General features: G+C 38.0%; 1 protein-coding gene and 1 long non-coding RNA gene across 4 annotated transcripts; both read left to right on the top strand.

Moving 5' to 3' along the window:
• Positions 1 to 672: 672 nt before the first annotated feature.
• LOC146689545 (uncharacterized) lies at positions 673 to 4,606 on the top strand. Its single transcript, XR_014916013.1, has 3 exons — positions 673 to 827; positions 1,500 to 1,572; positions 4,395 to 4,606. It is a non-coding gene; the product is annotated as an uncharacterized LOC146689545 (long non-coding RNA).
• A 14-nt stretch (positions 4,607 to 4,620) lies between these two features.
• Positions 4,621 to 8,460, top strand: LOC146689544 (uncharacterized). 3 transcript variants are annotated; one of them, XM_085436858.1, is made up of 4 exons: positions 4,621 to 5,455; positions 5,538 to 5,693; positions 6,717 to 6,809; positions 7,818 to 8,460. In XM_085436858.1, exons 1-4 carry the CDS (start codon positions 4,631 to 4,633, stop codon positions 8,133 to 8,135), a joined length of 1,392 nt encoding a protein of 463 aa, XP_085292984.1. In that variant the 5' UTR covers positions 4,621 to 4,630; the 3' UTR covers positions 8,136 to 8,460. The 3 variants fall into 3 exon arrangements, with proteins under 3 accessions (XP_085292984.1, XP_085292985.1, XP_085292986.1); XM_085436859.1 differs by lacking the exon at positions 6,717 to 6,809; XM_085436860.1 differs by lacking the exons at positions 6,717 to 6,809; positions 7,818 to 8,460 and adding an exon at positions 6,135 to 6,497.
• The last annotated feature ends 5,891 nt before the right edge of the window (positions 8,461 to 14,351 follow it).

The following is a 14,351-nucleotide window of genomic DNA, read 5'->3' as shown; positions in this document are numbered from 1 at the left end:
GACTGATAGAACTTAATTTGTCATTTAGCCTATTGTTTGCTGGGCTTTTCAGACTTCTTCAGAATTGTTTGAATTATAAGGACGTCCCTCATTTTTTTTCTTTTATGTTGCAACTTAATATTTTAATTTATTCTTTGCATTTCTTTAAACTCTTATATGGTGCAAAGGTTTCAGTAATGGTCTTATAATTTCCCCATATTTTGCAGAACAGATGCCAGGTTTTTCTTTTTTTAAGTGCTCTGCGGGCTCTATGAAGGTGTTTCAAAGCTGTACTTTAGACATTGACTTCTTTTAAAATTATTTTTGGTCCTGTCTAGTGATGGCCCGTTTCGATGCGTGTGTCAAAAAAAAAAAAAAAAAAAAAAAAAAAAAAAAAACACTGCTTCAAAAGCACTGTGTTGAGGCTTGATCCGTTTGGCCAGAGTCACGGGTGGCTGTAAGAAAATTTGCCTATGTCGCGGGGTCCTCTCCTAAGCTTCTCCCGAACAAATCCAGGCGTACACTCAAAAAAATGAACTCAGCCTATCTCTGCTTTTACTAAAGTAGATTTTGTTGTTTGTTCTTAATAAACTCGATTTTGCAAAAATCCTTAAAGTGTTTGTGCAAATTTAATGAAATGTTGTTACTTTTTGTTGTTACACAAAGTCACTGAACTGCGTCAACGTAACATTGTTGAGTAAATTCACAGGTTTGTCCCTCTGCACATACTGCTGCGTGCAGAGCCCGCCTAAATAAGGGCCAATGCGCATGCGCACCACCCTCTTTCTCAAGCTTGCTATTTCTTCGCCATGTGGACTGGTTCAGCCGCATTTTTGTCCAAAAATCAGGTAAGAAGTCATTTTTCTTGTAAAGCCCGTCTACATATATATGTTCACACGTCAGTTAATGTCGCAAGTGCTACTAAGAAAAGAGTACAGGCAGGGTTTTGCCCGGTAAAGGTTTGCTAACGTGGACTTGCTGCACGTGAGTTTCCAAATGATTTTGGAGGGGACTCCATTGCAATAGCAAAGCTCTGTTTTCAGCCCAAATGTAGTGTAGCGCCAGCGTCGGTATGCGTCGGTACGCGTCGGTACAGGCAGCGCATTCGATCCGGCACGCACTTTCGCGCCAAGTTTATACTCGGACGCCTGACTGCGTTGCACTTTAGCCAACAACAGTGGAGAAGCGCTCCTTGCTAGCAGACAGGTTAGGGTGTATTTTCTGTCTAATATTTCAGCTTACGTTTTGATGTAGCTTGCAGAAAGCATTTAGTAAGCTGGTGTAAGATGAACTGCATTAATGTTGTACAATGTCCATGGGATTTCTCACTCGACTTTTAATGTCAGATTACACACACATTTACACAATATGCAGTGGTGATGATGTAGATCAATAAATTCATTGTTGTAGCATACAATATTAAAAATAAAACTGATTAATATGAAACATTAACAATGTGCAAATTATTTAGTTTTTTCAGGGACAGTGTAATGAAAATGTCTTTTGTGCTTCTCCCCCAGATACGTTGATGTGGCAGTGCAAATTGTGCAAAAAAGTGGTGTCATCACGAGCTCTGTTATTAAAACACTACAGGTTAGTTCATAGTAGACAGCAGTATCCATGTGCCTATTCTGATTGTGTCTGTGTTTTCAAAACATGGAATGCTCTACATAGCCACTTAAGCAGATCACATACCCAAAGAACTCTAGACAAGTCTGTGAGTTTGGCAACATTTAACTGCCATTTGTGTTCCTGCTGCAACATAGCTTCGGAGCAGGAGTATTTTTCTCACATTAACAACCATCTAAAATGTAACGAGACTGTGCATTGCATGTTTGAGGGTTGTTCTTTCAAAACAAATATCTATGGTACATTCAAGTCTCATCGAAATAGGAAACACAATCCTTATACCTTAAAAGACTTTAAAATCGGTATCGCTAACACTATTGTAGGCCAAACATCAGCTGATGACAGTACAGACACTATTGTAGAAGAGGACATAAGTGCAAATATTGATCACGATAAAACTACAAGTGAGACTGAAGATTTGGCAAATGTAATAGAACTTAATTTTGCATCTCTTTTACTTAAGTTGGAAAACTATTTTCATGTTCCCAGCATAGCAATTGACGAGTTGCTTTCAGAATTGCACTACCTGATAAGCTGTGCATCAGTGCCTTTGACAAATCAAGTAATTGTAGACATACTCAAGAATCATAACTTTTGTCTAGACCAGCCTGTTATTGAAGAACTGACAAAGGCAGTTTCTTTTAACCCTTTGTTAAAAGCCATAGAAAAGGACGGCACACTTGCCACTGCCTTCAAACGCAGACAGTATTACAGAAAACATTTTGAAGTAATTGATCCAATTGAATACATTCTCGACTCCCAAAGCAAGAGGACCTTTCAGTATATTCCTATTCTAAAATCATTACAGCAGATATTTAAACAAGAAAACATACTGAACAAATTTGTCACTAGCCACAATCAGAATCCTTTTGTAAATAAGGAAAAGTATACATCATATAAAGATGGTCTACATTTTCAAAATAATGAGTTTTTCTCAGGCGGTGAACTAAGAATCTCTATTTGTCTTTATGTTGATGATTTCGAAATTTGCAATCCATTGGGGACATCACGGAAAAAGCATAAACTTTGCTCAGTTTACTGGATTTTAGGTGACTTGCCACCAGGTAGTCATTCATCCCTCTCTTCTATTTATTTGGCTCTCTTGTGCAAAAGTGAGGACCTTAGGACCTTTGGCTATTCAAAAATATTTGAGCCACTTTTGCAAGACCTTGTCATTTTAGAGCAGCAGGGAGTGTTCATTGACAATTTAGGGGTCAACTTTAAAGGCACTGTCCAATATGTAGTGGCAGACAGCCTCGGAGCTCATGGATTGGCCGGTTTTGTGGAAAGTTTTTCTGGAGATTACTTTTGCAGGTTTTGTACTGCTACACGCTCAGAAATTGAATCAAAAGCTACAAATAGTGACTTTTCTCTGAGAACTGAGGAGCTCCATCGTGTACACATAGCAACTGCACGTGAGACAGGGGTAGCTTGTTGTGGTGTGAAAAGCTCGTGTGTCTTAGCAGACAGTCTGTCTTTCTTCAAGGTCACTACAGGATTCCCCCCTGATCTTGCACATGACCTTTTTGAAGGTATTGTGCCTTTTGAGATAGCTGAGTGCCTTCGAATACTAATAGGCAAGAAGTACATCACTTTTGAAAATCTAAATAGACTTGTTCAGTCATTTCCCTACAAAGGAGGGGATCAGACTAATCGCCCTCAGAAATTGCCTCACAATTTTCTTAGTAAAAAAACTGTTGGTGGCAATGCACATGAAAATTGGTGTTTACTAAGACTTCTGCCACTTATTATTGGACAACACATACCTGAAAACGAACCAGCTTGGGAACTTCTACTAGATTTGAAGGATATTGTTGAGCTTGTTGTGTGTCCTGTTCATAACAGTGACTCAGTTGCATACCTGGAGAGTAAGATTTTAGACCACCATCAAAGGTACAAAGAAGTATGCCCAGATAGAAGACCATTGCCAAAACATCACTTTCTGGCTCATTATCCCTCAATAATTCGCCATTTTGGTCCACTTGCCTTATTATGGACAATCAGATTCGAGGCAAAGCACACATTTTTTAAAAAAGTTGCTAGACACACAAACTGCTTCAAAAACATAACCCTGTCTTTGTCAACCAAACACCAGCTCATGATTGGCCATTACATGCATTCATCAGGCTGTAGCAAAGCCACTTTTGAGGTTTCACGAGTCTCGGCAGTCCCAGTAGAACTTCTCAAACGTGAAATTGCACATTGTCTTGCTGAAAAGTACCCTGACACAGCTGTAGTTAGCCTTGCCCAGAGTGTGTCTGTTGCAGGCATCTACTACAGGAAGGGCATGTTAATAGTACATGGATCACTGGGGGGTCTGCCAGAGTTTGCTGAAATCCTGCAGATGTGTATTTTGGCAGATTCGTTGGTGTTTATAGTAAAAAAACTGAGCTCGTGGTACACTGAACACTATGGATCCTTCAAAATTGACCCATCTCCAAAGGAAATTTCTCTTGTTGCACATGAGGATCTGGTGGATTGTTATCCACTTTGTGACTACCAAGTCGGAGCTTCTCGCATGGTTACATTAAAGAGATACATACACTGTTCAGGTAATTTTAATGTCCATGTTGCCGATTTAATTTTTGTGCTGTATAGCAGTTCTTCTCAAAGTTTGGTTCTTAAAAATAGTTGGACCAGAACTTAAATCTACTCGGATATGTTTCAAGCCTTGTAAAAATACTAGAAAAAAAATTGTGCTGCAAAATTCTGAATACCACTAAAAAAATGTAACATGTACTGAAGTTTGGGAACCACCTGCTCATGTTCTTGCACTTATTTTTTAGAGTAACAGTTGGAGATTGGGACATCAGAAATGACAGCCCCAACAAAGCTTCTGATAATCCTGGGGGAGAACAACGCACTCAAGTTAACCCTTCCTTTGGGGATACCAAAGAATGTTAACGAGCTCAAAGCGGAGATTGAAAATCAGTGCGGAGTTTCTGAACAGTTCAGATTGCAGTACATGGACACAGATTTTAATCAGTTCCTTAACATGACATCCATATTTGATCTAAAAGACATGGACAAAATAAAAGTGATTAAAACAGGTGTTCCAGAAACATCCACTGGTAGTAATGAAAGCAGTGTGTCCTCATTTAACTTGGGTAGCCCCTGCTCTGGCCACAACCCTGATTATGACACAGATATACTGTCATCGCCAGAATCCAGGTCATCAAGCTCCTCGAGCTCAGCAAACTCCACGCTGCGATCAGAAGCCTGGCCACTGGACTTTCGCATACCTGAGTTTAGCTTCGATGTAGAGCTGCAATTGACAAAAGGCAACCAGGAATTCCAAGCCAATGGAACACTTTTAACCCTAAAACCAAAGCTCAAGTCTGACATTTTAGAGAGCTTGTCTTCAGAAATTATGAAGTACAAAGCTTACCCTTCAGACAGCAATCTTAGTGATGTTTGCCAAGCTTTGGTTGTAAAGCATCCATGCTTGAAAGAGAAGGGTTCAGAAACTGGATTTTCTGCATGGAAGATCAGTTTGAAGTATAAAATGTCAAACTATCGTGGAAAACTGAAGAACTTAGGGTGTAGTGAGTTGGTCATCAATTCTCTCAAAAGAAGAGGGAACAGTAATGTGCATCCCAACCAAGTCAAGAAACCCAGGAGAGCAGAGGTGAATTTCTGCCCTGATTATCCAGCTGGAGAAACCCGAGAGAGTCAGGAAGAAGAAAGGTTGGTGCTGCTTTCAGAGTTCAAGAAGAAGAACAACAATGAAACCATCAAAGCAAAAATGGCCCAAACCTTTCCTCACCGGAGGCAAGAAATTCTTCAGGACATGCCCTTCGTAGCTGACTTTAAAAGCCGATGGCCAGCTCTTTTTTCTCCACGTGAGGTAACTGAATCAGTTGATCTGCAAATGCACTCCACATGCAATATTTTAAACCCATCACGCTAAACATTTGTTTATTTTACAGATAAATGCTGAATTCCAGCGCATCACTACGATCCCGCTAACATCCACATTTATGGCACAGCTGGACAACAACACAACCAAACTGACCAAAGTCTTCAGAAACAAGGGAGGAACATCTGGACGCAAGATCACAGAAATCATGGCTGCAATTGATGAGGTTTGGAATTAATTTTTTTCAATGCTTCATTCCCTCTTTTAATACATATGATTTTGTTGTCTCCTTCTATTGTAAGGTAAAGTTTAATGTTGGTATTATGGGATTGTTTATTCTTTGTCCTTTTCATGATAGTGTTGTCACAGTAATAAAGTTTTAAGTTGATTTGGATACTTTATAAAAAAAATTGCCAGAATTAAAAGCTGTTTTTACAGGACAGTAGCGTTTCCAAAACGGGATTTGCCGCGGCTCCCTGGGGAGAATTTTGGCATTTACAGTAGAAAAGCTGAAGCTAGAATAAACTGCCATCAGGCACCTTTCAAACCAAGACGGGATAAAGGGAGGTCTCTGAGCTTAGTACTACAACTGTTTTTTCATTTGTCCTTGCAAAACCTCCTGTTCAAGTCCTCCAAACACACCCACGTCACCCCGCTTCTCTTCCAGCGTCACTGGCTGCTGGTCAACTTCAAGGTTCATTTCAAGATCCTGGTTCTGGTCCTTAGGGCCTTACATGGACAAGCACCATCATACAATGGAGATCTTCTCAGTCCCAACACCCCCAGCAGGTCCCTGAGGTCCAGTGATCAAAGCCTGGTAGTGCACAACAGTCTAAAGACCAAAAGTGACAGATCATTGCTGCTGTGGCCCCCAAACTCTGGAACTCTCCTCCTAAGCCTTAGATCAGTGGACTCAGTGGTTTACTTTAAAAAAAAAAATCCTCTGTTCAGGCTGGCTTTGGTGTGACCTCTTGTTCATCCTCTTCCTCACTGGATTCTTCATGCTGCTGTTTTTGGTCGGGTTTCTGTTTTTTTTTGGGATCCTGTGGTTACCTTTTTTTGCTCGTCACATTTTTTCAAATGATAATGTTCCTTCTTTCCTTAATTTTTTTTATTTTAAATTTTGTTGTTCTTCTGTAGTGTGTCATGGACTTTTTTTCTCAAAGCATTATATACATTTATTTTGCTGAAGTTAACTGAAAATGTCTTTAAAGTTTAGCTAAGTAAAATTTGCTTTTATGTTTTACAGAACGACACAGTTGCAATGAGAAGAGTGTGTACGCTGAAAGGACTTGCAGTCTACCTCAATGAAGATCCGAACAGCTTGATCAAAGAATATCAGGCAAGTAATCAAATAGAAACAATTTCCAGTAATAAAAATTTAACTGACGGTAATTTTTCCTCACACACATTCATTAGATTATAACAAAAAGTTAAAATTAGAACATTATTGGAGATATAAAAGCACAAGCTTATGCGGGAGTGACCCTTGCCATTACAGTTGGGGTGTAATGTGGGCTGAGTGTACTGTCTTTCTGCTTTGTTGTTCTGCCGTGTAATCTAGATGATGGACCAACACCTCTCATCTCGCTCTGAGCTGTCTACTGTTTTGCAGCTTAAAGGGATATTCCACCCCAAAGTGAAAATTGGTCTATTACCATATTACCCAGAGTAAGATAAGTGAGAAAAAATAATTTTGTAACCAGTGCAATAATTCTCCTGATCCGGCAGCAGTCTATTTGCTTTTGCCTAGCATTTAAAAAATGGAGTGAATGGGAACTATAAGCATTTTGGTTGCAAATGACTCTTTAATGGTACGAATTATTCCTGGTGAGCTCAATAATCATGTCGACTTTAAATGAAAAGTAATAAGTAACTTGAAGGATTTGGAGGAGTAGATTTAGACTTGGGAATACATTATGGTTACCACATACAACACTGTAAGCCGCCGCTGCATGGTGCATGGATATTCGAATATGTGTTTATTTATGGAAACCAGAGGCTTTTTCAACCACTGTTGTTGTATCCAAGTGCTATGCCATGGCGGGTTACAGGGTGCTTTGGCGTAACCGTAATGTAGGCCCAAGTCTAAATCGCCTCCTCCTGCAAATCCGTCGTGTTACTTTTTACTTTTCATTTGCAGTCGACATGATTATTGAGCTCACCAGGAACAATGGGTATAAGATCAGAAATGTACTGTGCTGGTTACAAAATGCTTTTTTCTCACTTATCTAACTCTTGGCAATTTATGGTAATAGACAAATTTCCACTTTGGGTGGAATATCCCTTTAATTGATATGAAACCCTGCAACTTGTATTATTATGTTTATTTACTTATTAATTTTTTTAGGATGTGGACTTCCATGAGGCCGAAAGTGAAATGGAGAAGACGCTCATTGGCATCTACGTCATCAAACCAGAAGGAGAGCGTGACCTTGACCCGGCAGAAGACATTGGTATCATAATTGAGGGTGTCGCTGTGCTCAGAGATCTTCCTGATGTTGCCACTGCTGTTGTGTTGTTGTTCGGCCTGATCTACACTTTAAACATGAGCTACCCATCCAACCTCAGGTACACTTTTGAGTTTTTTCAGAAAGTACTGATGGGACTTGATGCTAAGAAGCTATCAAACAAAGTTCAAGTGCTCAGAAACAAACTCCTTGAATAAAGAGGAGGAAGCGGGAGGCCCTTATTGCTTAACTTAGTTTGAATGCTTTACGTTCAGGTATAGTTAAGTTGTTCATAAACACTTTTTTTCATTGTCAGTACTGTTTCTTGGGAACATTCACCAGTTTTAGAGAACAATAATGTTCATTTGCATTTTAGCAAAATACTGTTACTTAAAAAATTGGTGTTGCACTTCTTCTACTGCTACTTGACAACATACAGAAAATGACAGACATTTTAAAAAGTTCTAGCGGTTAGGCCGCTGTGATTTGATATTTCAAAGAATGTGACATTTGGCAGCTGTCTGCAACTTGGGATGTAACCATAACTTGAGTACAGTTTTTGAACAAAACAGCCAATTTTCACTGTTTTAAATGAGTTTAGTTTGCTCTTTCATGCTTATCAGTGTTTGAAAATAATTCCTGAAACGTCCTGTAAAATGTAGGATTTTTTTTGATAATTTGGATGCTTTCTGGACCAGTTGAAAGACAAGTTGGTTAGCACTTCACTGATCTTTGAAGTAAAATATTGTTTTATGCACAAAGTATTTAGTTAAAGTTGTAACAAGTTGTCTGCATTGATTGCACTTTGTGTTAAGCTATGGCTCTACAGTCTTTTCGGTCTGTCAACAAGTATTTAATATGCACTGAATGTGCTTAGTAAAGACAGGACTTTGTTGGATCATTTTTTTAAATCATTTTAGTTTGACGACAAGTTGGTTAGCACTTTATACTGATCTACATTTTCTGCACAAAATATTCACTTGGAATTTGTAACAAGTTGCATTGATTGCACTTTGTGTTAAGCTGTTGTGCTTGGAAAAAAGTATTTTATATGCACTGAATGTGCTTATTAAAGGCAGGATTGTGTTTGATAATTTGGGTGCTGTCTTCATTTCTTCCTAAAAGATCTCCCTAAGATTTACTTAAAAATGTTATGTCAAGTGGTTCCACATAACTGCTTTAAGTAACTTTTAAGAAACTTTGCTATTTTGTATGGAAGTAACCAGTGTAAATGATTTATTTGTAATTGTATTGAATAGAAATTACTTAACAATTTTATATAATTCAAAAGTAACAAAGTTATGTAGCAGCTACATAACAGTTTTACAAAGATACTACCTAACCAGGTTATGTCCTTCTAAAGCAGAAAAGTTATGTACCAGCTAAGTAACAGTATTACAAAGATATTGCCTAAACAAGTTATGTAGGCTTAAAGCAACAAAGATAAGTATCAGCTAAGCATTGCAATTAAGTTACATTTAGCCAATACACTTACGTAAATCTAACTTAACAGTATTGAGTTCAAACTAAGTAACAACATTTCTTAAAAGTTACTTAAAGCAGTTGTGTGGAACCACTTGACATAACTTTTTTAAGTAAATCTAATGTTTTATTTTTTTGAGTGTAGTCAGAAAGCATTCAGTGAGGATAATTTATTCTGCCGGCCTCCCAGGTGCACAAAAAGTTATTTACAAAGAAAATAGAACTGACTTAAGTCATCACAAACAAACATCTATATACAAAACACAGTCTGCATGTTACCCTCTCGGTAACAGCTCTCTGGAGAGAAGAACACAGGTAGGCCCTGACCGCCTTCTCTTATACCCCATAGCCCCTCCCACTAGGCGTAATGGTCATCTCTTTATTATTTCTTTTATCAAACAGTCTTTCCCCCTCAGCTTATTTCCTGCTGTATTCATACAATACATATATGTATATACAGACATTTATTTCCAGGCAGCCTACAGTGTTTCACAATAACACAAAACAAACCAAAAAATAATGCAGTTCACGTGACCCTCCAAGCGCGCGCGAACCCATTATTTAAACCCCGGAACACTATGCCATCGGCTTGCATAACCCCGCATAATCGGCGATCACAGCGCGTCTCTGCGACCGGCTTTATTAAAAGGTAAGTGGGAAAATATGTTGGCCACCCTCTGCGCTGCTCACCATATACCCCTCACCCCTTTTGTTTATCTGCCCGGTCGACGAAAAGACGCGCGGACACGGTGATTGTAGAAACTAATGGTGGTGCGTGTATGCGCCCAGATCGGCTGTCTGCGGCTCGGGACGGTGTAACTCCGTCACAGCCTAATATAGTATTACGGTATTTATAAACATAGCTGTCCAGTGATAAATTGCATAAATACATGGAGACAGGACCTCAGAGCAGAAGCATACTCAATAATGCGTTGTACAGCATTATATGTATATAATGTGTATTTTTCACTTATTGTATTTAACAACATCAAAAAGTCACAAGTAAAGAAAGACCAAACCGTTGTGCATGTTTAAACAAGGAAAGTTTATTGATCTAAATTATTTATTAAACAAATGAACAACAATTTTTTCACCCCCCCCCCCCCCCCCCCAACCCTTTTTCAATACAAGCCTCAGTGCTTCAGAATGCTTCATTTGGCCATCACTAGTCCTGTCCTCGAACATTGTTTGAAGATAAATTACAGTGTATTCCATCAGTGTCACTCAAGTTTTCAAAAAAGTTCATGAGTGAACAGACATGTTCTGTCAGATCTCTACATCAAATAGAAATTACTTCTACATATTTTTAAGTTACACTGTGTTATAAATTCAACATGATGTCACAGAGTTTGTAGATGTATTAACAACGGTTTTAGTAACATACTATGGATTACATACTTTTAAAAACTGGATTTAAACAGTAATATAAAAATAAAAAATATATTTTGTTATTAATTTGATTAAAAGAAAATAAAAAGTCACTAGACTGTTGTTTCTGTAATTTGAGGTCATCACATTTTTCATTTTACAATTTTTATATGTTATAAGCACACAAGAGCAGCTGTTTTATTTCACTTGTTTAATTTTGTCCTGTGAGATGATGTACTTTTTAGATGTACTTTTTGTAGCTATCATCTCTCATTGACCACCAAAAGAGACTTCCTGTGACAGTATTCATATTTGTGAAAAGTTCTGTGTGACACTGGTGGTTTAAATAAAATATTCAATTAATTTAGATTTTTTATTCAATGTAATATATATATATATATATATATATATATATATATATATATATATATAAATATAATGGCCAATTTGAATGAGTCCAGCGCAATTTTACTCACTATATGGTTGAAAATAACATTTGTTTTTGGAGGTTATTTAAACATTTTATGATATATTGTGTGATATATTGTGTATCGTGATATAACAGAAAAATATAATATTAGATTTTTCTCATATCGCCCAGCCCTACTCTAATGTGCATGTTGTCCCATCCTGGTACTTGAGGTTAAATACGCAGCCAGGCAGACTTCACTGTGCATTTGGAAGTTTATCATGGAAAATTTTTATGATTTAAGAAACAAAACAAAAAAAGAGAAGAGGTTTTTAGAACAGGGACTTATACCTATTTATCCATCCTCCTCAGATCATCCAGTGCAGGGTCACAGGGGGCTGGGGCCTAACCTAACTGCCATGGGGCGAGAGGCAGGGTACACTCTGGAGAGGTCGCCAGTCGGTTCCAGGACAAACACAGAGACAGACAGCCATTCACACTAACGTCCAGCAACATCTGTGCACTCAAATGCATTCCAATAAAAAGCTGGAGAACTTCTCTCATTTTATGTAAATGGAAATACCATCAGCGATGTTCTAAGATGACCAAAACATCAATTAATTACATTGTACAAGAGGGTTTACTGTGTTCTGCTAGCTCAAAAGTGTTTACAGTGTATCTTGGTGTATACTTCCCAAATACAATGAGTGTCAGACTCCCAGGAAGTGTGCGTGTTGTTTTAAGATGGTTCACCTCTGTAAAATCGAGTAGACATCCACCTGCCAAAACCCCCCATTGTTAGTGTTCTCTCAGATCATCATTTCTCCATACAACCTAAAACTTGTACAACTTGTGGCCTTCACATACTGACTTACATCTTGGAAGGATCAAAAGTCCAACTCCATTCACTCTGAAATATGCCAGGAGGAACTGTCTCACCAAGGATTTAAGTTCTTCTTCTTCACCATGGATTTGATCTTGAAGAAGTCAGAACAGACTCTGTACTTCTTCCTACAAAGTTAAAACTACAGACTACAAAAATAAAGGACTAAACTCACCTAAAAGTGCTGCTTTTATTTATTTATTTATTTTTAAAGGGTTAAAGTATTTACTTAACAAAGGCCACTTTATTACTTCATTTTTCCTCTTGACAAAATGATTGAGGCAAACATCTGGTTGTAAGTAAATAGCTGGCTTAACTTACGTGTTCATTCATAATTTAGATTCCAAGATTGTAAGAGTGCAATATCACCCGTTGATTCAGCTAAGTTGCACCAACAATAAGTCCTATAGGGAAGTTGTTGACTCAACTTGAATTTATGTGTTATCGTTACCGATCTTCAGAGATATTAAGAACACAGTGTTAATTGTTATCACAACCAGTTCCAGTTATAAATCGTTAGGTGAGGAATAATAATAATACAAAGGCAGAATTTCATCATTCATTTAAATTAATGTTTTTGCAGTGCAGATTACCACAATTCAGCGGCAAGCCTGAACTAGGACTGAACACTTCAATTTTGAGGGAGGAACTTAGCCATGAATTGTTTTTGATTATTCTTCTCTTTTCTTAGCGTGTGATTACAAGAGCTGTTTTGTGGAGTCCAAAAGCTGCCAGGAGATTCAAAATAGACATGTACACAGACTTACCTGATGGATCAATAATCTAAAAAGGATCTGTATAGTTTTAATTGAATTATGGATCATACTAGTATGTCCAGGTTTGATTCACCAACATTTATCAGATTAACAAGAACCACAGCATTTCTGGAATAAATTCAATTCTGCCATCATCTCATACAAACTATATTTGTATGCATTGCTATTCTTTTGTGCAAATAAATATAAAATATCTAAACATAACCCCACTTATTACCTCATGAAAAATTTCATAGCAAGTCTCACAACGCCTAATGGCCAGCATCCTCCGAAACATTGTGTCATCCTTCCCAAACCTGTCCGTAAAACCATTAGTTCCTCAGAGGGTTTAAAGTGGTGTTGTTTTGGTGCTTGACCTATTTTGGACAACCATGAGAGAGGTCTGTGTTTCTGTTTTTAAATAGTCCAGAGGAGGAAAAGGGAAAAAGAAAAAGGCTGTAGAAGAAGTGCAAACAACTAGTTGAAGAAATGAAGCATCTCTGTTGATAATTTCCTCTTTGTCCTTTGCAGACAAAGCCAAATGTGTAATGTATAAATATTTAATTAATCTCAAAGTTTAACAAGTTAGAATAACTATACCACTCAAATGCATATTCTTTAAATAACATCCAAACCTGGACATATTTTGCTGAATGGAAGTCTCAGAAGATGCTTGTGTAGGTAGAGCTGGTTCAGCCTTGTATCACTAGCTGACCTTCGCCGTCTAACTGTGATCCTGTGCTTTAAAACATTCAACATAATTAGTCACCATCAATTACTCTCGTGAAATATGACAATCATCAATCGCTCCATAAGTAACATGTATTTGTGCGGACATATGTACACACACATACATATTTAATTATTTTTTTCTCATTGATATTGATATATGAGCAAGCACTATCAACAAGCACTTGGTGACAGCAGGAAGGAAAAAGCTCCTTTTTAACAGGAAGAAACCTCCGGCAGAACGAGGCTCAGCAAGTGAACTGTAGCTTCCATTTCCTGTTAGCTCACAGTAGTTTTCCACTGCTGTGGCCCATCTGCTTCAAGATGTTTCAATGTTCTCAGAGATGCTCTTCTGCATACCTTGGTTGCTACAAGTGGTTATTAGACTCGCGGTTGCCTTCCTATCAGCTCAAAGCCATCACCTCTGACGTCTAGCATCAATAAAGTATTTTCAACTAGAGAAGTCAAATCACATCAAATAAATTCACTTTTATTGTCACATCACATGTGCTGGTACACTGGTCCAGCACACGTGAGTGAAATGTCAGACAGGAAGTTAAGGATCCAGCTGCAGAGAGAGCTGCTCAATCCTAGGTCCTGCAGTTCCTGTGCTTGTGCAGTTTCCAGAACTGCTACTCACTGGATATTTTCTGTTTTCTGACCAAAACCTAGTGGCTTGTGAGTGTGTGTCTGTGCGAGATTATTTTATAAAGTCTTTTTGTAACCCTTTCCTATACACATATCCACCCTGTTGCTAAAACAAAACAAAGAAAAATAATAGCGAGACCATTTTTTTAAGTACGTTTTT

This window comes from Copadichromis virginalis, linkage group LG17 (genome assembly GCF_057382275.1).
Source record: "Copadichromis virginalis isolate Kocher_CV1m ecotype Utaka linkage group LG17, C_Virginalis_male_GT1.1, whole genome shotgun sequence".
NCBI classification, from domain to species: domain Eukaryota; kingdom Metazoa; phylum Chordata; class Actinopteri; order Cichliformes; family Cichlidae; genus Copadichromis; species Copadichromis virginalis.
The sequence above is the reverse complement of the archived record's forward strand: the minus strand, read 5'-3'. Positions and strand labels throughout refer to the sequence as shown.